At 49.9% G+C, this 27,973-nt stretch overlaps 1 protein-coding gene across 1 annotated transcript in view; it reads left to right on the forward strand.

Moving 5' to 3' along the window:
* Positions 1–26,969, forward strand: part of bbg (PDZ domain-containing protein big bang) — a 299,541-nt gene extending 272,572 nt beyond the window's left edge. The window contains exons 5-9 of the mRNA XM_084593387.1: positions 7,919–8,023; positions 17,760–20,335; positions 20,953–21,268; positions 22,773–22,880; positions 25,019–26,969. Of these exons, the coding sequence (XP_084449513.1) occupies positions 7,919–8,023; positions 17,760–20,335; positions 20,953–21,268; positions 22,773–22,880; positions 25,019–25,179 (3,266 nt within the window). The 3' untranslated portion in view covers positions 25,180–26,969. The remainder of the gene's footprint in view (positions 1–7,918; positions 8,024–17,759; positions 20,336–20,952; positions 21,269–22,772; positions 22,881–25,018) is intronic.
* Positions 26,970–27,973: the final 1,004 nt, after the last annotated feature.

The raw sequence follows: 27,973 nt of genomic DNA on the forward strand, positions 1-27,973 counted from the left end.
CAGCGGAAGGTTGTCGCGTGTTGAGACGCCGGTCGTCCACCGTGGGATGTGTGCGTCCGGTATATGCCTGCCTGTGTACACACAAGATTAAGTAGCACCGGTGCCACTACTTTCACTGCATACTTACACCATGCATATACTCTCTTCGATTCTGGTCTGAATGCGACTGCTTAAATACAATAAGGTGCAGTTGTTTGATTAGCCGAGCCCAGTGTTACTGGACACGCCTTACTCGGTCAATCGGCATTGACCGAAATATCGGCGTTGGTTTACGTTGACGAAACTTCGCAAGGAAAAAAAAAAAAAGAAAAGAAAGCATCTGCTCTATCTACACATTGAGCACAATGTGACATGAAATTAGAGTCCTTTTTTAAGTGCGGGCTCCCGATGGGAACTCCGCTAGATCTTGATCAGCCGATTGGATGACGCTTCAAGAGTGCAGCGAAGTGTGGACTCATTTTCACAGCATCTTTCTTGTTATTTGTGTCAAGCATGAAGGATTTAGAAAAGTAAATAGAACCATTTGTTTCATTTCCATCATTGATGTTGTTAACATTCTGAGCAGGGCCGTAGACAAATTCTAAATGCATCTATATCGCTTTATTGTCGCCAGAGTCGTTATTACCCGACACTAGTATTTGCCGTTGACTTCTTTTTTGTGTGTGCATTTGTGGACGCGTGTCGATATTTGGAGCAAACAGGGTGCTAACCATATCGGCCAGCTTTCGTATAGCGTTCCGCAGACTCCTTGGGCCGCGTTGGCACGTCACAACGCTATCGCATTTTATTTGTGCTCACTGTCGCCCGATTTCATTACTCTCCTTTTCTCATTCAGTACTCCCGTTCTCTCAGGCAGCCACCTTCCGCCTTCTGCAGAGGACCTAATTTCCAGGAAACCAGGAAAAAAAAGGAGCCCTCACGTGGGCGACTCGAATTTTATGGCCTCCTCCTATGCCGGGGACACCTACGAGATAAGAATTAACGCGGCTGGGGCCCAACCTGCCGTATTTCCTCGGTGAACACGTGTTCTTTGTGGGTCGACATCGCACCAGAAGCTGCACGTATATTATTATTATATCAATCGAACTTGCTATGGTGGCTTGCCGCCACCCGCTTCGTTTCTCGGACGTTGAAGGGCGCAGCAAAAAGAGGGGCTCCTGTTCTCGGTGGCTGAAAGCAGCGTCTTATCGTTATCGGCCATCTCAGAAATCAAGAAAACGAAAAGCATTCGATGCCACCTTCTTTAGACTCCGAAATTTCCTCTCTCTGTGTGCGGCCTCGTATATATCGACACGAAGTGAATGAAGCCGGAAGACGTTGTGAAACACTGAAAAGCACTTGGACGAAGGCCTTAATCCTCCGCCCCTCATGCTTCCACCACTGTCGCGCTTGAATCCAGCTCAGCTCGTCGTAGCTGGTAAGCGTCGGGGCGTCGCGTAGATGAAGCCAGAGATGGTCGCCGACTTGTGAAGTTTCTGTAGGCTATCCTTCCGCATCGCGGCAAGCTCTATGCTGTACGAAAGTCTTTAACGACGACGTCAAGAATGCGGCTTTGTTCGCTTTCTCAGGCAAAAGCTACGTTCCTGTCCTTCCCTGGAAGCGGCGGCATGCTTGAATGGCCGTGGCTGTTTGCAGCGGCAAAGACAGCTTTGAAGAGGTCAGGAAGATGGTTTCTTCTGCAATCGCTGCTGTGGTTACAGCGTTAGGATGGTTAATCATGTAAAGTATTAGTGATATCCAGGCCGTGGAAATTCAAGGGTCCATACGTAGATAGGCCTCTGGGTCAGGTTGCTTATGGCCCTTTCCTGTGACGGCAGGCTCTTCCCCTCGTACGCGAAGCTGGGCATCTGGGTCTTCTGAGGTTCGATGGACCTCCCCCGCCAAAAGAAGCCCGCGATTGTGGCGATGGCCGGGTGGACAGAAGACAAAAGAGCGGAGAAAAACGAAACAAAAGCACTTTACCTTCCCCTCTTCATTGACTAGCTGTTCCGGCGCGCCGCGACTGCATCCCGCGCCATCGAGGAGCGCGTAAGAAGTGGAGGAGAGTCACTGCAGAAACAAGGCAGGTCGGTGTTTTGGGAACAAAAACGAGCGGCCTTCTCCAGTGCACCTTCTCTCTTCTTTCTGCATCTCTCTCTCCCCTCGTCCTCCATGCATAAACCCTGTTCCTTCGGAGGGGAAACCCAGCAAGATTCTGAGGAAGGAGAGAAATGAAAAAGCAAAAAGATGTAGAGACACTCTCAGGGGCTGCTGCCGCGGCGGCTGCTCCAAGGAAGGTCCTTTCTCTTTCGCGTGCAGAACAAGAAGCGGGAAAGGAGAAGAAAAAGAGGGCGGTGCTTTTTTGCCCGCCGCCACCGCTGCTCGGAATCTTGGCCTACATCTTCGTCGCCATCGTCAGTCGTTCGCTGAGTTTTGGTAGCTTCCGCAGCGCGCGGGCAAAACTCCTGCCATTTGTCGGCCGGCCGGCTACCGAAGGGGACACGCTTGTGCGGACAGCGCCGCGTCGTGTGTTTGTCGCGCGGCGTCTTCCTTCCTTCCGCCAAGCGCCCTCTCTCTTGAATGAACAAGGGTCCTCCGCTGGGGCGCTGCTCTTTAACCATCGCTACGGCTTCTTCCGCGGGGTGCTTAGACAACGCTGGGACCTCCGACCTCGGCGAAAACGACGAGTGGAGTGTGTGGTGCGCTCTTTGAGGAGAACGGACGTCGTTTCTGCGCAGGCAAATGTTTCTCGTCGGTTCGGAGAGCGAGAGTAGCGGCAATTTCTTGGACAATTAGCCGCGACTGGCGGTTTCCGCTGTGCGGACACCCCGCTCTCGCTGTGACACAAGGCTTCTTCGCACGACTCGAGCGCCAGGATTATACGCGCTTCTCTGAAAAATTGCGGACAGCATTTTTTACCTACAGCCTTCTAATGGGCGTTGGTGACCTATGACTGGTTCGCACCTTTTTGCCCATTTCTTATAATCGTGCCCGGACTGCATCGGCGCCTGCTGTGTGTTCCTACTTGAATGTTCTGGTGTGTTTGCTTCAAGCCGGCGATGTGTGAATGCGTGGAGTCGTTCGAGGCTCAGTAAATCCGATTTGCACACTGTGCGCGTTGAGTGCTTTTTGGCCCCACTGCAGCCCATCAAAGAGGGGAGCTGGTGTCTGGCGTTTGCACCGCTGGGTGGTGAAGTGCGCCGGCTGTCACCGAATAATGGCTCTTTGACGGGTTCTTCATTGCCATAGCGGGCTCGCCTGTGCCGTCTCGTACTCACGCAACCACGTGCAGACCGAGCTAACGCGGAGCGAGGCATCGAGCAACAGTCATGGAGGTTCCGGAAGTTTGCGCCAAGGAGAGCGAATGCGCCAAGGCAGAGGAAGAAGACAATGGAGAAACCGAGGCTGATAAGCGCGTGGGTAGGTTGTTACAAAGGCGCTCTCATACGGAACGCCGTCGGCCCACAACCGACTGCGTTGCACGTGTGTGCACGCTTGCCTTTTCTTTCTTCCTTCCGAATTAGCGGGCGGTGGCGAGGTGGTGTGGCCCTCACAGGGCGTCCTGTTGAACCGCGTGGGTTGGTCGATTCGATTGAGGTCTATGGGCAGCACGCAACCCTGCCGCGTGCGTTGTTTATGCAATTCACTCGTTTACCGCTCGGCCGAACAGTCCGTTACGGTGCGAAATGGTCGCGGTGGCCGCGATACCTTCCGGAGGCGAAGGCATGCTCACGCAAACTCCTCCGCTCTTGGCTGATGTGTACGCCTTTGTGGCCATTGTGGCTGGCCGCATCGAAGGATGCACGCTCCTCGTAACGGCTGCTCGTTCTTGTGTTTTGCGCAGCGAAGGCGTCATGGATGTTCACAAAGAGAGTACCGTGGTGTGTGCAATGCAGCTTCTGTTACGCAATTAGCCTGCCGCTGTTGTATTAGGTACAATCCAGTCCAAGATTAGAAAGTAGCGATCATCTTTCCCTTTCGGCGCGCAAAACGGAATGCTCGAGTTGACCGCGGATGCGTAAGCTGTGGTGAACTTCATAGGACTGAGGTCTTGAATCACTGGCCGGGCACCGCACAACACAGAAAGGTACGGGCGATGTTCATTCAACGTTATTTTCTTCATCTGAATGACCGAGGCGCGTTTTGTATATTTTTGGCGATTCATTCTAAAATAATATCTGCTGAAGTCTTACTAACATTGTGGCCAGCGATCTTTGTTTCAATGTTTCTTATGTGCGACAGTAAATCGGGCGGAAAGAACTGGACGCAGATACACGTACGCGCTCACTTCGTTGGTTATTGATAAGCCAAAGCGAAACGGGAAAACAATCAAGTGTGCTTAATTACCTATCAAAGTGTTAACAAGCTGTGCTGATCATATTTCTATGTACTGTCTGAAGAAATGTTTGCAACAGTCGCTGCCTACCAAAGTGATACGAGTGCGTACGCCATGTGCACTGGTATCACTAGGCGGCCCGAAATGTTTTCTTCTCAGTTCCGTCTACGTGTTAGCCCAGATTACTTACCATGTCATCTCCGGAACACAAACTCGCGTCACAACGCGACATTCATCCCGCGTATTGAGGTTAATGTCTTCTCGCCGCAAGATCCATGTCTCTTATACCGAGCCATTATAGCTCTGGACGTCAGACGCGTTCTATGTTTAGCCCCGATTGTTTGCTCTGGTGTAATGCGCTGCCTCGCTCGCGCACCGTGCTCAATCACAGACAAGCTGCGTTCGGGGCCTATTCGTCCTTCTTCCGCCTTGTAAATGTAAACGCGCACCACATATGTTATCAGCCAAGGGCCAACCACGCACGAAATAACATCGGTGGGTTTCTTTAAACTCGGCCAACCGGCGGACTCCCCCCTCACCTTACATTTAAAACCCTGCGTAGGGCTTCTTTTAAAAGGCAGGGAATAACGCGTTTGTTCTACAACGGGACAAAATGCAAACATCGCCTCTCTTCCTCCTCTTTCGAGCTTTCTTTGGAGGCCCTTCGCGAAAAGAGCGAGAAAGGAGGCAAAGAAAGGAGAAATTGCGAGCAAGAAAAAGAACGCCCCGCAATCTTCCTAATGACCTTGCGAAAATGGTGGCCGCCGCTCGGAAAGCGCAAGGCGCATAGCCAACTCGCGAGAGCAGCCAGCCCGATATACATACGTGTTCCAAGTGATACTTAAATCCGAGAAATGGGAGCCGATCGGCGGCAGCCTTTCCAAAGCGCCGGTACGCGCGCGTCCTTGCAACGAGATACAGGAAAGAAGTAAGAAGCGAATGAAGCTGGGAAGGGAGGAGTGGTGAGAAGGCCAAGACGTGATTTTTAGCGAGAACGTCGCCCCCTGCTGGCTGGCCGACGCATGCATCTGCATATCTTCCAAAATGCCCTTCGAAGAGGGCTACATGTAACGGGCCCAAGTTGGCGTTCTCAGCGCCGCAGTCTTGGCTGAGGGGCACATCGGCGTTTCCGCTGATCTTGGCTCAACAGCGGGCAGTCGTCGTCGTCGGCAGGTATGTAAAAGAAAAACAGGCGCCGTTATTCAATTCGCCTCCTCCGCATCTGTATCTCTTAGCGGCCCCGCGGGAACCCAAGGCCGCTCGCGGGAACTCCCGTAGCACGCGTCGGAGAGTCTCATCAACCCTGCAACGGTTTCGCTTGAACCTACTCGCACACAGGTCCGGACAAGCCCTTCGTTATCTGGGTGTATGCTAACGCTCGTACCCCCTCGCAACTCCCCCCTTTTACTTCTTTATGGCGGCCTCCTCAGGTATTTGCAGAGAGGCGTTGGGCCGCGCCTCTGCGCTTCTGATAAGCGCCGCCAGGTATATCTAACGGTCAGCACGAAGCAACGGCCCCGTTCCGTCTCTCATTCGGCTTGCAGATGCTCTGCGACGCGGAGGCAGCGCGCATAAACGTGCGGCTGCGCGCCTTGTTACGCATCTGGTGCGTGCGTGCGAGCGTCATTTGCAATGCAAGCGCGCCCGGCGCTTCCGATTTCGATGACGACGGAACGTGCTCGGCTTATTCGAACGGCGCGGCGGGCATACCAGCACGCGCGCTCCTCAGCCGCCGCTGCTCGCCATGTAACGACGTCTATAATATTACCGCGCGTCTATTCTCACTTTCATCGCAGGACCTGCAGGTCTCGTTCGCTCCCTCCACTGCGGCAGTGTTCGCAGAGGCGTTGATTCTTTTTATGTCGGCAGGAAGAGGAGCCAGTGGCGATGACAACTGCGCATTTTATTCCATTGTGGCGGTTGCAGTCTTGCGAATGTGGGACGATGATCCAGATCGTCCCTGTTGGAAAAAAAAAAAATCAAGTGACGCTCATTTGAAGTGCTTGGACATGCGATGGAAATGGGCCATGCGACTTATTTGCAAAAGCTTCTTGTTAGAAGAAAACCATAAAGGAAGGAGGGGGGGGGGGTGCAGCCGCAGTTGGTCGCATGCATACCTAAGAGCGACAATATAATGCAGACTTCACATTCGGAATCAAGTTAGTGCGCGTACCTTTCATGCCTGTGACCGCCTTAGCGGTGAGAAAGAAAGATAGTAGCGGATATCCGGATGCGCACTAGCATATTTATGAGTTGCGTGCCACTTTCGATGCTTTAAAGCAGCAGATGTCTGTCGGCGAGGATGCCAGGCGGTGCTCCGCCACTGCGGACATCTGTGACAGAAGGCTGACTTTTATCGTTAAACCATGGCTTCCGAGACCCCCCCCCCCCCCCCCCCCCCCCCCCCCCCGCGCGGGGGTGGGGTGATCTCGGAAGCCATGGTTTAACCCATCCTCGGCGCTCATCTGCTCCCATCCCGCTGATGCAGCAGGTTGGAAAATTTTTAACCTCGAGTGTTTGACATATTCTGCGATTCGCGGTCTGTTCAGCGCCATCTCCACACATTTAATATTTGTGCTATTATAATCGGATTTCGTAGCCGGTTGTTGTAATAGGACGCTAACGAAATAGCTTGAAAGTAAGTTGGACAGTGCGCGGCGCGGCGAGCCTTGGAAAGGAAAATGATAGGGGTAACGTTACGAGACAGGAAGTGTGGGCAGAGTGGGTCAGGGAACGAACGCCTGTTAATGATATTCTGGTTGAACTGAGCAAGAAGAAATGGGCAGGGCACGTAAAGCGAAGGAAAGATAACCGATCTGATGTACGAAGTTGATTCCACGAGAAGGCGGGCGCAGCAGTGGGCGGCAAAGTCATGTGGGTGGATTAGAGTGGGATGTTCTGCGGCGATAAAATGCAGTTTGGCGTACAGGACGCGATTCATTAGGTGAACATGGGAGCGGCCTTTGCCTCGCAGTGCGAGTAGTTAGGTTGGTTATGGTGATGATGATGAAGAGAGTATAAAAGGTTTAGTTTTGTTAAAAGCAATCTGGAGTCGGCAATAACTGTTCTTTTCAGTGACATGAACGCAATTGTATTTCTTGCATATTATCATAGGAAAACATTTAGACTGAGATTATATTGTAAGTTCCTGACGTCAGAAAGCAATCTACTGTTAGACGGAAGGAAGGAAGTACAACTTTGTTATGGAAAGGAAAGTAAGGGGTGGTAGGGAAGGTGGTCAGCGCATACCTCCGAGACCATGAAGGTACCGGGCGAGGCAGGCCCATGCCGCGGCTGGGAATTGAATGTCCGGGTCATCGCTGGCCTTTGCTTCATACCCCGTGTCAATCGAGGGATCAGGTTATATGGGAAGTAGATGGGCCGAACAATTTCAACCAAGGGCCGGCGCACAGGAGCCAGGCGACAACTCAAACACACACGTATTCTTCCTCGTCCTTCCGCCCTCCTGTGTACCTCGTCTTCATGATCTGGTGTTTAAAAGTATGGCTGAAACAAGAAAGATATACGCGACTATTATCTGTGCCGTTTCCTTCTGTCATCTGGCGAAACCTTTACACATCTCTATTTTTGGTTTCTCTGCAGAAGAAGAGACAAAAGGTGACTGGGCGCTGCTGGAGACCGTCGGCCAGGTCGACGAACTTGCTCCCGCCAGTGGCGATGACCAAGCCTTGAGTCCACTCGAACCCGGTGAGTTCGAACGCATTGCACCTAAAAATCACTCAGTAACACGCGCGGTTGCTAACCTTACGAATTCGTTTTTCATTAGCTCACGTTACTGTTTCGCACCTCGCCTCAGTGTTCGTAGAAGTTTATCAAATGCCGAGATGTCTTGTGCACCTGATGTATTACATACTTGAGCATGTCATTATGCGAGTACCTAAGTGTATAATACTGTCTGGGATATCTTTTTATTTACTTTTTTTTTTTTTAGGTTTGCGTTATTGCCAAAAGGATAGAGCGTTCTCTTTGTTGCTTTTTCCTAGTTTCTAGACGCAACATGCTGCAGCAATGTTTTACGAGTCATGTGTTAGCGCAGCCAAAGGCAGTGCCCAGCAAAATCCAGCGCCCTTCGTCGGATTAAATATCTTGTCCGAAATTTCCTTATAGACTACTATAAACGTCACCTCATCTACTGCTCTCTCTACCGGGGCTCCTTTTCTATACCTATTATTTATTCAGCAAAGATACTTCACTGTTTTCCCATTATCCGCACTGAAGGCCGGATCGCATAACGACGTGGAGCGGCTCCAAGGATTAGCCTGACGCAAGCGGACAGCACGAAGCTCGGCTCCCTTTCGAGAGCGCATGCTCCGCCAAGTAGCTCTCGACATTTGCACCACGCAAATCACGTCCCAGTCTCCACCTCGTCCTTAACAAACGGTCAGACCCACTTTTCGATAGGGAAACAATAGGAAGACCCCCAATCAGCATTGTATGCGCGCGTATAAGTAGTATGGACAAGAAAGAGATAAGCCGCTTCTTCTCGGGACAGATCGGCCCCAAGAAAAAATTTAGACGTAAGAAACACGGTCATGGAGCCGCTTCGCGCCTCTTCCAGGCATCAGATACTAAGAGCACGAGATGCCATATCGCAAATTTAAATCAAACGCGGAAGGAGCTCCGAGGAAGTAACCTGCTAGAAGGGAGTCCTGCAGGCGTAGCGGGAAACAGAATGGCGGCACCGCCGAATATCAGCCACTCCCATACATCGCCGCCATGACGAGGACAATCGCTTCTTCTCTGGCGGCGTGAGAAAGTTGTGCGTCGGTAGCCTCTCCCACCACCTTCCGCCGCCGCCCGGGTTATGTGCCTCGCGTAATGCCGCGAGGCCGTTGTTTCTTTGTTCGCGCTGTGCTCGGCGGCGTGCGTTCCTGTGCTGCTTTCCTTCCTCTTGTATGGGCGCAGCACTGCATTAGAATAGTGGACGAACACCGGGATATGTATAGAGTGCTGTAACTCGAGGCATCCTTTCTCTTCATGTGTGTGTGTGTGTGTGTGTGTGTGTGTGTGTGTGTGTGTGTGTGTGTGTGTGTGTGTGTGTGTGTGTGTGTGTGTGTGTGTGCGTGCGTGCGTGCGTGCGTGCGTGCGCGTGTGTGTGTGTGTGTGTGTGTGTGTGTGTGTGTGTGTGTGTGTGTGTGTGTGTGTGTGTGTGTGTGTGTGTGTGTGTGTGTGTGTGTGTGTGTGTGTGTGTGTGTGTGTGTGTGTGTGTGTGTGTGTGTGTGTGTGTGTGTGTGTGTGTGTGTGTGTGTGTGTGTGTGTGTGTGTGTGTGTGTGTGTGTGTGTGTGTGTTTCTGTGCATGATCTGCGTGGGAAACACGGAGGGAACCGCTGGTGGTGAGAGGCGACTCTTTAAACGCAGCATATAAAGTTGGCCAAATATACCGTGCAATATACGTCTAGTTCTGGGTACGTGGGAAAGATATCCGCACCGAGACTGCATGCTAAGAGTGGGGCGAAGATCGTGACTCGTCGGAATGATATTGCCGTTGCATAAATTGCTTATTGTTATCCTACATGGACTAGATGAGCATGTGGAATGGTTATAGACTAATTGTTTTCGAAGTTACCAGCTTGGTAGCGGATTGCCTTGAGAAATTTTGTCTGGCTTGCTGCTCGGTAGGCGTGCCGAGTACTCAAGTATACCGTCCAGCTTGAGTTACTCAAAGCTGATAGAGACGATAGTACTTATTTAAAGAATTGTGGGAAGATTGTTTTTAAATGTTAAAATTGTGTAACGCAAGTTCGCCGTAGATTATTTGCTTTCCTAAATGATTTGCTCTTTAACTTCTGTTAGAAAATTGGCGCAGAGCTTTCTAAGTTTGAATAATTTTTCTCGCACGAAAAGTATTGAAACGTTGTCGTGCAATTTATTCGTGCCTTGCTGTATGTAGCGAAGGATATGAAATTATTAAGTCTTTAAGGAAGCAACGCAATAGCAGCTCAGGCTGAAATAGGAACTGTATAAGCTCACTTGTACAAATTACGACGGCGATGCGCTATTTAAGCGAAACTCCGCATTGCATGATGAAGGCTCCGAGAGTGCAAGTGGTTCCAGTTCTTGTGAACCTCTTTGTAATCCCTAAATTAGAAATTCTTATTCCTAATGAATTTAGGCCTGAGCCAAGTGAGACATGCGTCACAAGCAGTCGTTCAGCGCACTACAGCAGCTGCTATCGGAATAGCGCTCATGAAACTGTAGAGCATCCCTTCTCCAGTTATCTAAATTGTTGACGCAAGTCAAAGTAACGCTATCTATTTAAAGCACCGTATTGACATTTGATGTCTCCAGTTCATGTTCCAAAAACTAGTGCTACATTTAGCACGTTTGTCGCTGTAAACTTTTTTTCCACACGCAGGACGAGGGCAACGTAGATAACGGGTAACGCCACCGGAACGCGCTAGCGTAGTTCCACCGTGACGAGAACAATGGAAATTCTCTCCTTATCTCTCGTCCTTGATGTGGAGCACGCACTTGCTGTGATATTGCAGAGCAGAGATACTAGCAATATTTCTCGTTATCGAGTAAGTCTTGCACGCTTTCATGCCTACACTTCTGTTTTCTTTTTGTTCTACGGCTCCAGCTTTCATACAAGTGGAGCTAGAAGGTACATTGACGAGGGTGACTAACGAGCACTATATCCATTCCAGAGAGCACGATTGCAATCCGCCCTTTTTTTGCCTACGTACAGTCAAACGCATTCCTCGAATTCCACGTTCGATATCGGGCCGCTAATCCAATAACACAGATCCTGGGGACACAGACACACACACACACACATGCAGGTGTCTTAATGGACACAGCGGCTTTCGTCACCTGTAGAGAAATTACCGAATCGATAACGTCTCGAAGAACTTGGCAGTAAAGGTAAGGAGGTGAAAAAGAAAGTGGAGTAACACAACACGCAGCAGCGAGCGAATGAGTGCGCTACTGTCGTTCGCATGGCGGCGGCATAATGAGGCGTAATAGCAGGCGCTGGCCTCTTGTGTAAGCATGCGCCGCAGGCCACACACACACACGCCACTTTAAATGCATGCCGCGATCGCGGCCGGGATTCCAGAGGACGTCGCTGTGCGCGAAACAGCGACCTACGCCATGCCGCTGTCGCGCCAAAACGACGGTGTTCAGATGGAGTTGCCGGAGGAACGTGGGGATTTTCAAGGTGCATGGCCGCGGGGCAGTCAGCGTGCGCATTCCCGCCGGCCCCTCCGTAACTACATATATCTTCGTTTTCGTCAAGCTGTCCCTCATTGCTCTTTCTCTCTCTCTCTTTCTCTAAGCTTTTTAACTGGGCCAATGTGTGTTTGGAGGAGGAGGCCGATATGATTCTGTCCTTTTCCTCTCATCTCGGGTGCACGCGAAGAACAAACCGCCTCCGGAAATGCCCACCTCATGTGAGAGCTGCTTTCTAGCTGAACGCTGCGGCTGCTGCCGGCTTTTACTGCCGCTTTTTCTTTCCTCGCGCGTTTGGTGCTTGTCTTCTACCTTTATTTCTTGTTTTATTTATTCCGGCTTTCTTGCTTCTTTCTCTTTGGTACGTACTGCATATCGTCTTGGGGGAGCAGTTAATCTCCTCGGCTACGTCAGCGCCCTCGATGTCTCGGGATTGTGCGGCTCTGCCCAGTGGTGGCGACGATGCTGGTTTTGAGGGCGCACTGGTCCTCGTGAGAGGAGGAGATGGAACCGCGAATTATGGAACTGACCGGTCTGGGAGTTATGTGCGTTTTGTCATTCCTCGCGGATACATTTTCTTTCACAGCGTTTCGCTGTACTGGGGTGCCTTCAGCGTCACTCCCGGGCCACATCTGGCGAGCAAGAGGAGTGCGAGCTTCGCCGCGTTTCCATTTAAGACTGCTGCGAGATGTAGACGCGCAGTGAATGAGAATGCGGGTGCCGTCAAAGGTAATGGAAGGCAATATTAGCAAAAACACCATCGCTTCATATATCATCGAACCGATATTTGCATATCAATCGTTAGTGTACGGCAGTATGCAGACAGCCTTATCCACCAAAAAATCTCGCCAAATACTGTTTGAATTTAAATTAAATTTAATTTTTTTCAACTCAGTTGGTCTCTATATAACTTTGAAGGCACCCACCCGTATGTGCGCGTAAAACGCGAGAAGTACTTGAAGTTATGAGAGAGGTCCGAAAATTCGAACCGAGGACAATACTTTGTCGGTATCTTTTTATTCGATTCATTCGTTAATTTTCTCTTGTGTTTTCTTCGCGATCCCTGCCTTCTTTGCTGACGGTGCCAGAGACAGTTTTGCTTGGAAGCTGGCAGCTTTGCAATATACGATGGTAGAGAGGCGAAATAAGAGATCAGGAAAACGAAATCCCATAAATCATGACCGCAGATTTCTTTTCACTCATTTTATAGATGCGATTTCAGCGACCCGGGAATACCAGCGTCACCATTCGCGTGTACGGTTTGTGACCGGGGAGAAATGCGTGATCATATTCGGAACGAGATCTTCAAATGCGTCGTGTGGTGGGATAAACGTGCGCTAGTGCCCCAATGTTTAATTTTTATTGCTTAATAGCAGGTCATTATGCACAAAGCACGTTAGGACAAAAAAAAAAAAATAAAGACCACTGGATCTTTCGAGTGACAAAGGCCAGAACGATGCCTCACTAAGACGCCTTGCTGTTCGGGTGGGCTGTTCCTTTGGCGCCGAAGCTTTCGCCTCGCGTCGTGGGTGCGCTCGATCTCAACAACTCGTTCAGATCATCAGTTCACAGGTGAAAGATAAAAGATAGACAGCATATACCAAGCGAGGTGCCACACACCGGTGCAAAAGCATCTTCACATGTGGTCTGGAAAACAGAACAAAGGGATGAGTACATTTTGTAACTTTGTTGTAGTCCACATAATGTATACGCCATTGTAGCATTACATTTATAGTGGGGAAAGGGAGGGGGGGGGGGGAGATAAAGGGTAAAGAGGGTTATGCAACTTTTGCCCACTTTGGTGGCTACCCTACGCATTTTTCCATCGCAATGCTAGACGAACACGAGCAGTTTTGCCTATTCAGGCCTTACAGACGCCAACTAGAAAGCACGAAGTTGCAGGATTTTAGTAACGGATAGTTAGGGATCCAGCGGTAAGCTACGGCATGGTACGATATGGCATAACGCGATTCTTATGACAAAAAAAAACAACAAAAAAAAACGCAATTGCGTTGAACAGAAAAATGGTCGAGCCAGTACTCGAACAGCCTCCCTTGAGTCGTGAGCATGCAGGGACTACGTGTTCAGTGCGATAGTTTTGGGGTTGTATGCGACCACCTCATGCAACATGTTCAGCAACGCTTCCCATTACACTCTTGAAGCTACTTAAGCGTCCTCAGAATTTTGTTCAATCTTCTCGAAAATATTCACTGTGGCGGAGCATTTTATCCCAGCTGGCTTGCGCTGCAGGTATCACCTTCACTTTTATGCTGACTCTCTTCTTCGCTTTCTGGGTGATAATACGTCTGTGTCGACCAGAGGGTCGTCACCTTCTGTTGAAGGATCGCAGTTTTGCGCAAAACAGAATATATTTGTTATTTGCATGCAGAGCCCTCATTGTCGTGATATCATTAAAACATTGCCGTGATATTGCTACAAAAAAAAATTAATCATGCAGCTGTACCCCGTAGAGCCGTACTTTGCCCAGTTCTCAGGGGAAGCTTTAATTTAGCTCATTTTGTGTGTGCTCTTTTTGTTTTATTTCCTACGACAATATAAGTTGAGCCGCACGGCCTTGTGGTCGTCACACCGGGCTTGGAAAATAAGTCCTATTTATCCTTACCACAGGCAACCTTAGGAGAGCGCTTACACTTTCCGGTGGACGTGGTGCGCCGCGTGAATTTCGTAATAACCAAAGGGGCGACTGTATCGCGCTCACTTCGCGGGCGCATTTCCGCCTTCGCCTCTGTGGCAAGGCCGGCCGATTGCTGCCGTGATGCGAGACGAGCACGATCTTCTGCTTCCTTGCCCCACGGGAAATGTGAGGGGGGGGCGGGAGGGAGGAGGCTGTCTTCGCGTCCAGCCGGCGGGGGAAGAGTTCGGGGCGTGAAATGTTTCACATTGTGCATAGCACGCCAAACGACGGCCGACGGCGCTAATTTCCGGCCCTCCCGCGAGTGCTACGGACGCATGCGCCGCATAGCCTCTTCCGCGCTCGCGTGACTCTACAGCTCTGGTGCTGCTCGCTCACTCGCAACGCGTACAAGAGAGAGAGAGAGAGAGAATCAGCGAGGGACCCTACGCCGCCGCCGATACTACGTGAGGCCGTTCACATTGGTGTGGACGTCATGAGGAGGAAGCTCCTATTTTTCGGTCACGGCCCGCGGGAATTTCGATTCGTGACTTTCGAGCGGAGAAAATAACACGGCCGGAGGAGACAAGCGGCGTCTGCAGCGACGCGCGGAGAGTCCTTGAAAGGCCGCCGTGTCTTTCTCCGTTCTTTTGTGTCTTTCTTTTTTTACTGTCCGTTCTTCGCATGTTCGATCCCTGGCTATTTTCGTTTCTTTCTCGTCCACGTGGCGTCAAAGGGAACGCTTCGGAGACAAGGGGGCCGGTCCTTCGACCGGGGAGGATGGAGCGGTCGCACCTTCTGGGTGGACGCCCGTTCCCTGCTCTGCTTTCTTCTATGGCGAAACAGGCGAAACAGCGTGAGCCTGTGTCATTGTCTTAGCTGCAGCCTGCGATGGAATGCGGAAAAACAAAAGCAAGGCGCGAGTGAAGGAGGGTCCCCTGTTAGGGGTGCCAGGGCAGCCGCTTTGTCTACGCTTCCCTTTTCCTCAGAATATGTATCATCAGATAACTGACCGTATCGTTGAATAATTTTCCTCAAAAGCGAAATTAGGGAGCTTTCAACATTTTGCCGGAAAAAGAGCCGTACCTTTCGGGCAGTGCTGTTGTGATTCTTATGATCTCTCCCTCTTTTCTCTCTATTTTTTTTTTTTTTGGCGGTGTTCTAACTACCCAGCGGCAACATCCAGCGAGGGGGAATACAATGTACGCGACTCAGATAATCAGTCCTGTTGGCACGCCTCGTTGCTTCATTCCCTGAACCGTGCACGGCATGCATAGTTGAGCACAGGCTCCCCGGGAAGAAAAAAAAAAAAAAAAAAGAACTGTGCGTCGCTGTTTGTGCCAGCGCACAACGCAAGCGTGGCTCCTGAAATAACTAATTTATGTATATTGATGCCCGCAATGTGCAGAAGAGAATGTCAATGACAAACCACTTTTTCTTTGGGCTCCCAGCTTGTGCCTGGACGCCAGTCTGAATGCATGTCAGCTTCATGCAGACAGAAGAAAACAAGTACGAAGATGTAACAGCAAATGCACTTGTCACTAAAGAAACACTGATATTAAATTTAAGTTCGACAAAATCTATAGGTTACAACATTCGAATGACAAATGCGCTGGTTTAACTGAAAACGAAATTTTAATAAGATCAGTATAATGCTGGTATCGCCATCACCATCCGATTTCACGTGTTCTGCCCGTGTCGACACTGCTTGTATTTTTTTTTTCTTTGCGTGGAGTTTGACTGGAGTGCCCAGAAAATATTTAAATTCAATTTTTCATAGCCCATCATCAGCCGGACTATACCCACCGGAGGGAAAAGGCCTCTCCCATTTTCCTCCAATTTCATAGCACAGCTGCCTATTTTGATGCAGCACAGACATCACCATACAGAGGAAAAGTCGATATCATAGTTTTACTCGAGACAATGACTAGGCAGAGTTCTCACTGTCCCCCTCTTGTGCTGCAGCTGACAAGAAGTGCAGTATTGTTGTTTGACACTTACCGCGCGTCTCGATGTCACCGCATGGCAACCTTCCGTTTTACATTAAGGTAAAATTTGACAATTCCAGCAATCTTCGGGTTGGTCGGATTCCCCTGCAACCCTGCCGTCACCGCCAGCAATCTGCCACCATTTTTACGTAATTCTGAGATATGTGTGTCACGTACGACTGCGCCAGCGGTTAGCCGTCGGCTTGACCTCCAGGAGCTCCGGGGCGAAGACTGAGCGGGTCTTGAACATCTCAGCGGCTGCACGAGCACCGTCTTGACACCCAACATCCGCCACAGAGCGTTGCGCGCAGAACTTCCGGGCGGGCCTCGCTTTCCTCCACCCTTCTTCCGCGACGCAGCCCAGAGCAGAGCGCCGGCGCCTAAGGTCATTGCCACGCGTGGGAGCAGCGCTCGTGTCCGCAGGCAACACGATCTTTCCGCGATCGCGTTGATGGCCCTTGCGGATGTCGTCGGCGAGCAGCCGCGACCGATGAGCGGAGACGAAAGTGCTCCGCCAGTCTCGGGCTCGAGCGAAGAACACTGGATCGCGCTGTCTCGCTCCTGTCACCAGAAACTCAATGTCGCTCCTTCTCCCCGCCCAGGGCTGTGCCTCCACTGCATGTGTCTTCTTTCATCGCGCACTGCCTCCTGGTCTGTTGGGCTGTCTAACTTGATTTCTCTGATGAGTACCTGTCTCGCAAAGTTTGAATCAGCACAGTTGGCAGCGGTGATGGTGGTAGCGTTTATTTGAGATACGAGTGCATGGGCTTCGAGAAATGTTTATCAAAGACAACTATATTGTCACCTACACAGATCTGCCACTTGAGGACGGTGTCCATCATCCTTCGGAATGTAGCTGGGGCAGAGCACAATCCAAATGGGAGCACTTTAAATTCATGTAGACCATCTGGAGTGACAATATCATCCTGGTCGTCTAGAAATGGGATACGCATCCGACACCGCTTCATTCGCAAAAAATCTGCAGTGTTTGCTGGTGTTACCGCGGACAACTTGCAACTTGCAACTTGCTGTATTTCTGAAATTGAAGCAATAGAGAGGGAGAAAGGTATTTTAATGAAAGGCGGAGAAGTCGGCCGGCCGGAGATAGCCGTGCTCCACTTACCAGTGATCCATTTCGTTTCTTTGCTTTAGCCGCTGGTGTTTGGCGATCAATGAACGTTATTATTCAGTGTTACCTGCACACCGCCTTCCAAGTCGCTGTCTTGCAGACCCCCGAGAGGACGGTGTGGGTCCACTCCCGTTTTGAGTAAGATCATCCGCTTTTGCCTGGCTGGCGCTGCCTCTCATCTCTGCGTGAACTGCGCACTTATTTCGAGTCTTGTGCAGCTGTCGCCACAGTGAGCGTAAAACCTACCAACGAATGGCAGGGACATTTTCTTATTTGTTTATTACTTACTCATGGTCAACCACAGTGCGTAGTTTCTCCGACGAAAGCCGCAAGGCCTGTAGGGTCTCTTCGTCAAACCTCTTACTTCTAGTGATGCTATAAGAGGTGCCATTAATAATGGGCGCAGTAACCGTGGCGGACGCTGTAAAAAGATGGACAAGAACGCTGTTTATTGATTGTGCAACTCTTCTAACGGCATTTTTTTTTTTTTTTGCACTGTGCAGAAGTTCCCAGCCCTTTTCGGGAGAGGGAAGAAAAGACCCGGACTCCGGACTCGGAAGACCCCATGAGCTCTGACGAGGGCGGCGGAGGCTTCCCGTCCCTGCTGCTGCGACGGCTACCGCCTGACGGCCACGAGTTCCCAACCGCGTACAGCGAGCCTTCGCTGCCAAAAGTGCCCCCTGCTGCCACCCAGGAAGACGCTCTGCCGCTGAAGAAGCCCATGCACGTCTACGAAGACTCCGGCATCTTCTCGGACGACCCGCTCTCCTCGCTTTCCGCTTCCGAAGGGGAAGAAAAGACGAAGGTCGCGGCCACTAAGTCCACCACCAAGGAGTGCAACCGCCAGGGCGACGGTAGAGCGGCCGTCACCAGCGAGCCGCCCCGGACCAACAGCGTCGACAAGGACTCCACGTCGTCTCCCATGATTGCGGCTGAGCCGATTGTCTCCGCTCCCAAGGAGGACAAGTCTGTCCTTCCGACGACGTTCGCGTCGGCGCCCCTGCCCACGCCGACGGCCCAGTACAGCTCCCCGCTCACCCTGGACAGGAGGGCATCTGCTGAAGCCACACAGAAGAGGTACTCTGGTATGCTGGCCTCCATGTTAGAGACGACCAAGTTCTGCACCAAGCTGAAGGGGCTGGTTATACCCGACAAGCCAAAGGCACCGACGACCGTTGCAAAGACGTTGCCGGTCATAGTAAGCAACCCCGTGCCTTCATCCAACAAGGTGGTGCTCTTGGACGATAAACCTAAAAGGGAGAGTAAACACTCTCCTCCATCAAAGCACACTGCCCTGCTCGCGGATCCTCCTTGGAAGGTGAAGGAGGTGTCGGAAGTGCCAAAGTACTCTCCAGCGTTCAAGCGACGTTCTCTGCAGGTGTCCAAGTCGTGCGACGTGTCGCCTGTGCGAGGAGGCTCTCAGAACGGCTTCCAGTTTTCGCTGACGCACAGCAAGCCGGTGACACCGGTCCTACCGGAGACGCCCGTTATGTCCCCGCCACCTTTGAGCTACACATCATCTGGCAGTAGGTCGAGATCGAACAGCAGCTCGTCCACATTCTCTAATCCGTCCAGCAGTGGATGCTCGCTCGAGGTTGCAAAGAAGAGCAGGGCCGATTCGTTTGCATTGAGTGACAGTGAGCAAAAGCAAGCGCCTGCTGCCGCATCTGACACGCCAGTTACCAATGGTAAATCTTACGCACAGTCACCGCTCCTGGAGCGTTACCTTTCTAGTGCTACCTACGAGGAAAAGAACGGCGACACGAAAGTGTCCAGGCAAAGCAGCATCAAAAGTGTTTCTTCCACCGACTCGCGCATTGATCAGATGACAGTCACAAACGGTCATGTCGTACCCAGTGCAAAGTATACCGCAGAGCGGAGGAGTTCGGTTGAGATAAAGCGGCTTAATTCTTTCGGTTCCTCTGATGCTGTGATTCAAGAGACGATAGCGCCGACAGTCAGCGCCTCAAGCAGCCCGCCTCAAGTGCAGCGGTTAATGGCGACCGAAATAAACTGTGACGAAAGCAGGAAATCGTCTAGGACGTGGGAGGTTTCATCGCTGAAAGACGCCAAGACGAAATTCCGCTCTATGGATGACAGGAGTTGGAACTCGCAGTTCAGACGGAACTCTTGCGAGCAACCGAGCTACTCTACGAGGGTTAGTAGTGCCTCCAGCCTTAGTGCGGACCACAGGGCGCGATCTATGGACATGAAGGAGAGTCCCGGCGAAGCGTGGCAGAAGAGCGTCAGAGCCAGCCAGCTCGGTCAGCAAAAGACGGTGCTCAAAAAGACGGTCGACAGTGCGGACAGTGCGAAAAGCTTCAAAGCTTTGGCCCAAAAGTGGGAGCAGAGATCTCAAGATGCACAGGGGAGCGTTCCGCAGCCTGCGAGGAAAGACATGGTAAACGGCAAAGCCCACCCGCCGGTTGCTCCCAAGCCTCATGATCAGAGACAAACACAGTATGCGGCCGCTAATGGAAAGGCCTCTCCGTCGACTTCGGCAGAGTATCCTTCCGTTCAGATGCGCTCGCAGAAATATGCACTTTCGAGGCCGGCTTCGATGTTTGAGGAAAGGGACAAGCCGCGCCTGAGCACGGACTGGCCCGATTCGCATCCTTCATCGTACCTTCGCACAAAGGTTGAAAGGCCGGCCAACGTGGCCTACAGAAGCAGCAAAAACTGCTCGCCCTCCCTGAGCGTGAACGACATCAAGAAAGCTTTCGAGACTGAAGTGGCTAAGGTACCTCCGCGCACCCTGGCCTCGCTCAGAGCCATGAGGTCGGAGCAGCAACTTCCACTTCCCGAACACCGGCGTTTTTCTTCGATCGACTCGAACGATTCAGGGAACAGCACCGCTTCTAGAGAGCAGTACTCATCTATGACGTCCTTGGCCTCCACGAGCAGTCTCATTTCGCCTCAGGAACTTCAACAACTTATCGACGAGGCTAATCAATCGCTGGACGAAGCTGGTGCCTCTGGACATGACATCCACGTCGTCATCCTCCACAAGGACTCGCCAACAAGCGGACTTGGGGTTACTCTAGCAGGTGGCTCCGACTACGAAACAAAGGAAATTACGGTGAGTGATGTTTCCTATAATTTATATTCGAGGTACAGCTGTGCTTGCAAATCGGCATGGTATAAGACAGTGGGAAAGCACATTGCCGTCATGTCGCGAGGTCAAATATTGGCTTGCCAGCCTCCTGTACTGAGGCGCCTGAGGAGAAAATTATGTCAGCGCAGGTATGTGATGTTTGCTGGTCGATGAAAATACGTTTGTACGTGCAGGGTCGACCACTTTTAGCTTGATTACGGTCACTGTAATCAGATCGACATTGCTTCCTACGCAGCTGCATATTAAAGCAAACTAACATAAGCACAGAGACCTGCAGGCGATGTTTCGTATGGCACGCCAATTAGTCGCCGCTCAATACGCACTGGTGCTCCGAAGACGGGACCGTGTTCAAACTGAGTGTGGACGACACCGTACATACACCAAGTAAACAATTGTGCATTGTATCATAGGAAGGGAACTAACTTTTCGCACTATTTGTATTAATTTTAAATCGTTTCTTCGCACACAGGGCACCGGTGATGTGTATCTGATACATCTCATTCAAAGCAAGAGTTAATAGATGCATGCACCTGTGCTAGCTAAGCGCTTGCTAACTGGCAGTTATCGCGCTCAACCTGCAGGTGCACAAGGTCATTTCAGGAGGGCTAGCCGACCGTGATGGGCGAATAAGGAAGGCTGACCGCATTCTGTCTATCAACGGCAAGACCATGAAGAATGTGACGCACAAGGACGCCATCGATATCCTCAAGTCGCCGAGGCAGGAAGTGGTCCTGGTCATCTCGAGGGAGGGCCGCCAGTCTATGCGAACGACTCCCAACATCAGTAGAGCCTCGAGCCTGTCGTCGGTCCTCGATGTGGTCGACGAGCCTGAGGTCGTCGCCACCCCTGCATCTCCCGTGGCCGACGCCCAGCAAAGCCCCACGCCCGCCAAACACGGTGAGCTGGCCTTTCCTAGCTAACCTGTACCGAAAGATGAATACAGGACAATCCTGCGTTTAGAAGGGTGGCGGATCGAGCTAGTTAGTACAGGTCTGACATTTTTCTAAAGCGCTAAAACAACATGGACGGAGAAGAACCAGGCAGGGACAAGCGCGGGATAAGTGCGTTTTTGTTGCGAATTCTTGTCCAGCAGTTTAACTGGCCTTACTTAAGGTACAGCCTTTATGAAAAGTTTATAGACCAGGGGGTCTACTTCTGAGCGATACTATGTGGCTGGTAATGCATTCCCAGATTTCCATACTTGTTGAAGGCAAGAGGATATTTCGTCCTACCCTCTCCAATGGCTAGGACTTTCACGATTATTACAGAAGTCATATTATACGGCTTAAAAGCAAACTCTCTTGAATGTAAAAGTTTGATAAACATCCAGCAGACTCAGAATTTGACGAAGGGATTAGAATTTATTGACGTGGCACATCGGCTTCATTCAAATCCAGAAGTGAGAGGTGCACTCTGTGTTGAGGCTTTCGGCCTCTACAGCCTTCAGCATTTCCTTTTGGTTGAAAAGAACAAATATCGTTATTCTGAAGAAGGATACCTTTGCCTCGGCAGACATTTCTGCAGCCCCCAATTTTGAGGGAGCATAGGCGCCGTTGATCGCATTATTATATCATGTACAGTAAAACATTAGCTGTCGCGCATTTTTTTATTTTTTTTTTATGTGAGTACGCCCTTTCGTATAGCACCAAAAGCTTTGGGGCATGCGTAATTACATTATGTGTTAAGAATGCGTCAGCACTAAAGCCGTTCATGTAATTTGCTATGCGCATTTGTTGTTATTTTCACGAGTATGTGCAATTTACTATGCACCATGTTGTGGTTTTTTGCTGTCACCGCGTATGGCAACTATACTGCTCGCGCGACGTCAGCTGTATTTTGTGCGCGCACAAAGAGCGGCACGCCTGTGTTTCGGTGCCAAATCTTTCAGTGCTCCATGCTCAGCCAATATTTCGCCGCGTCTGGCAATCCTTCGCTTACTCTCGCACGCACATCAAAAGCGGCGCACGTGGGTTCGGCCGCCAGACCTGTCGGCGCGCCCGCTTGGGCAGAGTTCCGCCGCGTCCGGCAACCTTTGCATCGCGTACTCGACTTCACATGTTCTGATGACATCCCTCTCCCCGTCTACCATTCAGACATGACAGACGCCAGAACTAACGTCTTGTTTTCTTTTCTCCATTAAAACAGTTAAAGGTAAAGGAAAGCTCCAGTTACTGATGACTTCATATACTAACTCCCGATCTAACAGGACACAGTACAAGCGAGGTGCGAACCTCGCTCCGCGAAATCCATTGCTAGTCTTGTGGCAGACGTTAGCCACGGGAATAGAAAAGGCGTTTTTCATGCGTGCGATGTAACACAAATAGTTGTTACGTGAGAACTGTAGCATGATATTTTACATGTCTTGTGATGCTTATATTAGTGTTTACATTTTGCATCGCAGAAAAAATAGTCCTGGTCAAGGACGGTCTCGGATTGGGATTCACCTTGGAAGGCGGCAAGGATTCGCCGCTCGGGGACAAGCCGCTAGTCGTCAAGAGGATCTTTCGAGGTATGCCCTAAGCATTGACTCAAGTGCTGCTCGTAAAGTTGAATGTTATGCTTGTTCATGAAGATATTCATCGTTTCAAGTTTACACATCAACGGACGGTATTATAGGTCTCGGCATTTCAGCAAACGTATGGCCTCGCTTGTAGCTGGACTTAAGACACGCATAATGCGAATTCGAGCCTGTTCTTCTGGCTTTCACGCAGATTCTTCCTTCTGCCGAAGTTCCATTGAAACGCTTTCGGGAACCTTCTACCACAGTTGGCAGTGAGCGCTGATGCCAAACACCATGGAGATGACCCTGTAGCTGCGCAACCATAGCATCCCCAAGCAGCGCGTGGTATACGACAAACGCTGCATTAAGAGTCCCGATTAACTGCAACCACCTGAAGCTTGACATCGCGCAAAGCATGGGTGTTTCGAATCGTGCCACCAAAGATACGCGGCCGCAAAGGTCAAGATTCGATTTCGCGACCTTGGGATCAGCAGGCGAATGCCATACACAACTACTATGCCACTGCGGCGGGCACATCTAAAACAAGAATATCCTCGTATTCACAAACAATATCAGCGCCACAGCCGAGCTTACAAAGAGGTTCAATTGCTGGAAATAAGATATGTAGCCGATAAATCTCAGTGGATTGTTCCTGCGCTGTTTGTGAAGTAAGGATGTGGTAAGTGGGTTAGCCGCATTTTTTATTAGTGAGATTTTGATTGAAATCTAAACGGCTTTCCCTGCTCCATACTGCTCCAAAACGCAATTTTGCTCGCAAGTGCCCCAAACCGGCTGTTTTACTGTACTATCAAAGGGAGATGTATAGCTTGTCTTGCAACGCTTCTTAAAATAAATAAAATTTTTGAAAGTTAGAGAAACGTGGAATATATATATATTGCAATCAAATTTAATATGGTCCACTAGTATTGTAGGAAATGAATTGCAAAAAAAAAAAAAAAAGATACACCGCGCGCATGAGACACCGCACCTCATCCCAAGCTGTGAATCGCCAGTTTAGAAAGAAGCGATAATAGCAAGGGGAGAAGTTAGCGTAAACTCCCGCGAGCTGCTATAGAACACTTGTCTGAGTGCAAAAACTACACAAGCTTTTCTAATGCTTTTGTTTTGAAAACAAGTAGATACCATCGAGCCTCTTTGTCAAAGAAAAGCGTGTCAGGCCTATGCAAGACAAAACTGCATGCCTGAAGCGTTGTCCTGTGGTGAGCCGAGGATAGCAATCGCTAGAAACCTTCTCAAGGAGGTCGGAAAGCCATACAGGGCTTCAAGCCCCACCATCGCTCAAACAAAACCATTGGAGCTACAAAGACGCTGAAGGATCAAAAGGCTACCCTTCAATATTGTACATCTTCCCTGAAAGCACCACTAACCAGTGCTCGGGAATTCATCAGCGCAGGTGTAGGACCAAGAAGGAAATTTTGCTCAAGATAGAGAGCGGAAAGGTCGTGCCCATTGATGCGAACTCCGATCTAGTGGTGTGACTTGAGCGTACCGAAGTAGTAGGCTCCATGTTTGAAACTGTGAAGTCAAAACAGGCACAAAAAATTTAGATATGAAATGCACAAGCAAGCGTTCCGTTTGCTCCTAGTCTGTTCTGAATTGTGGCTTAGGTCAGCCTGCTTTATATTGAACATATTTACATGTTTTGGTCATTTGTCTTGTTAGTCGAAAAGCATCGATCGTTGCATAAAAGAAGAATAAAACTGAGAATTTCGTATGCCAGGCCCTGTACTTTATTACTATCGTCCCGTCTGTACTTCTCTCCGCCATCTTGCTGTCCCTTTTCTTTCCCGCCGGCTGTAGCTCGGGTGCTCAAGATATTAACCAGCAATAGGTGCAGCCAGCAGTGTTCTTTTCCTTTCTTTTTGATCATTGTTTTTCAATAACCCACTACCAACACTATGTCAGAAATAGAAAACTGCAATAAGAAAAGGCGTTTGACCTTAGAAACGTGCTCCAAAACATAATCAGAATGTTCCAATACTCATATTGCTCCAAAGCTGCTCCAAAAAGAGCTAGCCATCACTCCTGCACAGGACATGACTAGTTCCACGTTGACTAAGCAGATTCCAGTGACAGCTAGAGTACCTTGTACACAACCTTGATTCTTCGCTTTACGCTCGACGCAGGGGGCGCTGCCGAGAGGGACGGCCGCCTTCTAGTGGGCGACGAACTGGTCTCTATCAACGCTCAAGCCACTTACCAGATGACGCGAACCGAGGCCTGGAATTTCCTCAAGAAGCTGCCGGATGGGCCGCTCACCCTGCAAGTCGTCCGCCGTGCCTGCTAAGCGACGGGCGTGCGAAAGTGTGTGCGTGTGTGTGTGCGTGTGCGCTGCCAACTTGTACAAACGTGACTTTCCCCTTCGTGATGACGCGCCGTTTATTCGTCGCTGCTAAGAGCTGTGGGACGTATACCTGCTGTGACGTGCCTTTAGGATGCTACTCAATGTCAGGCATTCATATGTGGTGCTTTCTCCTTTTCCCTGTCTTTTGGAAGATGCTGCAACGCTGGCAACCATGCTGGAATGTGCGAGAGCTAGCGCAAGTTCTGCCTCGTCCTGGACCGCTGTGTCTTACGAAGCGTGCATTGTGTACGGCCAACGGCCGTAAAAGCATGAACTGTCCGTTCGAAGTGAGCGGCGCAGAGCTGGCACTGTATCTACAGCATATGCGCCAGCATGGTGGTCCTAGTTGACAAGCTCGCAAAGGTCCGCGGTCTTATACGACTCCACTCAGCGGCGGCCGAAAATGCAACAGTAGGACGAAGCAATTTTCAGCCTTGATTGTTGCGCTCGACTGCCTGGTTCTTGGCGCCACCTTTAACACGTTTCAAGCGGAATATTTCTAACGATTGGTGCCATCAATGCACAATGTTTTCTCTGGCCTCGTTCGGACTCTGCCTGTGTTTGCATTTAAATTGGATGTTTCCGTCGAGCGCTGAATCCACGCCTGGAAGTGACAGGCAGACTGCGTACGTTGTTATTTCGCCTAAAAGGAAACGAGCGCAGCTCCTTTCTAGAAAACAACTCGGAGGCTGTGCTGTGCTCTGGCAAAGTGTTCTTGTTCTCACTCGTGCCTTCACATATTCCCCTTCCTGTATTTTGTGCTACCGTGGCACAACCAGCTGTAAGATAGTAATATATGTCCTTACCACTTTTACCTTCTCCTGTCACTGCCAACAAGAGTATGGCACAATTTTCTTATCTGGCTGGAGGGTATGGCGACAACAAGCCACGCTCTGATTGTTAGAGAGCTTGTTGATTGTTTTGTTTCCTTAGCGAAATGTCGCTTCTGATACCAGCCTGTCATTGATACAAGTGCAGATCGAACTCTTTTCTCTTGTATGGAAAGCAAACAGGGTGCTTCGATCAAAGTGCCAATATGACATGACTACGTAGGAGGCCGCATATACTTTCATCAGACGTCCACTGAATTTGAGCAGATGAGCTGCTGCAGTAGCTCAGGTCTGTCACAATGGCGAAGTCAATGCCCGGTGTAGAGACGTAGTACTTTATTCGCGCTTTCAAGCAAATATTGAATATACCTTGAGAGATGCGAATTCTAAGAAGTATTTTTTTGAGAAATATAACAAATCTTGCTGTTAAGCTTAAAACACCTATTTATATATGTACTAGGAGAGTCGTATGAATTATTTTTGTAATATATATTTTCTCTTATCCTAGAGGCGCATGACAATGTGCTTATATATTTTTGTCTTTTCTAAGCCGACTAGTGCCTTAGAACAGTGGCTGCAACTGGTAATCGCACAAGATTCTTTTTTTTTTTTTTTTGACGGTGGTAAGAAATGCTTTTGTTATGTGCAATCGAATACACACAGTACGTCTAACGTTTTGCTTTGCAATCATATCGCAACCTCTGACTTCTTTATTACAATTTAGAATTTATTCACGCCTTCCGACATCCTTCCTCTTCTACACATCTGCGCGTCTGTCTCAAGCTTCGGTAAGAAAACCGGTAAATTTTATTGTGCAGTAACAACCTACATTTCTTTTTTTTTTTTTTGTCTGAGTGACTGTAAATTCGTTGTCGTAAATAAACTTCAGTGAAGCCTGTTGAATTTTTCCTTCTTTTTGCTGTGGTATTGGTGAAGACTGACTTTCGGTGCACAAAGAAGCAGCCTGTGAACTACCGGATGCAGTGAGAACTCTTTCTTTTTCCTTCTTCAGGTTGTCGATGTGAAAGCTGAACAGTGCTGCCTCCATCGCCTAGCTTCTAGTTGACCCAAGTAAAAAAAGACTCGTTGCCGCTAACCACACCCGCTTGCTCCACGGTTTCATTGAAACGTTTCTATTACATACAGCTAGCGTTAACAACGTGGTGAATATATGCTTCAACATTAGAGGCTGAAAATGCTTCAGTACTTAAGCCTTCCGGGCACAGTTGAACATTGTGGGGGAACAAATTTTCCTCGTAATTGCCAATTAGGAAAACTACCCCTCTCCCCCACCTAGCCATTCGTATATTGCTGCACAGGAAAGGGAGGGACGACACGGAAGAAGAAAGGGAAAGTTGAGTCTTTCATATTATGACGTCGTGGATTCGTGCAAATGAACTGGCGAAAAAATGGCGTTGATTTACCATGGTTAAGCAAATTGCGAATTACGCACTTCGGTTCCTAGCCGCACATACTCCTTAGCATACACTCATAATCTACCACATTAGGCGACAAACGTGCGATTGAATCCGGTCGGCGGCTTTTCGATGGAGGCGAGAAGCAAGGCGCCCGTGCACTGTGCGATGCCAGTGCACGGGTGGAAGAACCCTAGGTGGTTGAAATCTCCAGCCTGAACCCTCAACTACGGCGTCTGTCATAACCTAAGTAGCGTTGGAATGTCAAACCTTATAAACCAATACACACATTATGTGCAAAACACACGACTTTAATGTGATGCTCCGCTTTGACCGAGCCGTACGAACGTGTATGCCTGCATGGCCTGAGTAGCGTTTCTGGCTTGGGATTTAAACGTCCCGGTTGGTTCGATCCTCATCTCAAAAATTACGGGAGGCACTCTAGTAAGCACCGGCTATGGTGCGATATCGTAGGGTACCACCCGATATATA

Source organism: Amblyomma maculatum, chromosome 2, assembly GCF_055883805.1.
Source record: "Amblyomma maculatum isolate TAMU_Amacu chromosome 2, ASM5588380v1, whole genome shotgun sequence".
NCBI classification, from domain to species: Eukaryota; Metazoa; Arthropoda; class Arachnida; order Ixodida; family Ixodidae; genus Amblyomma; species Amblyomma maculatum.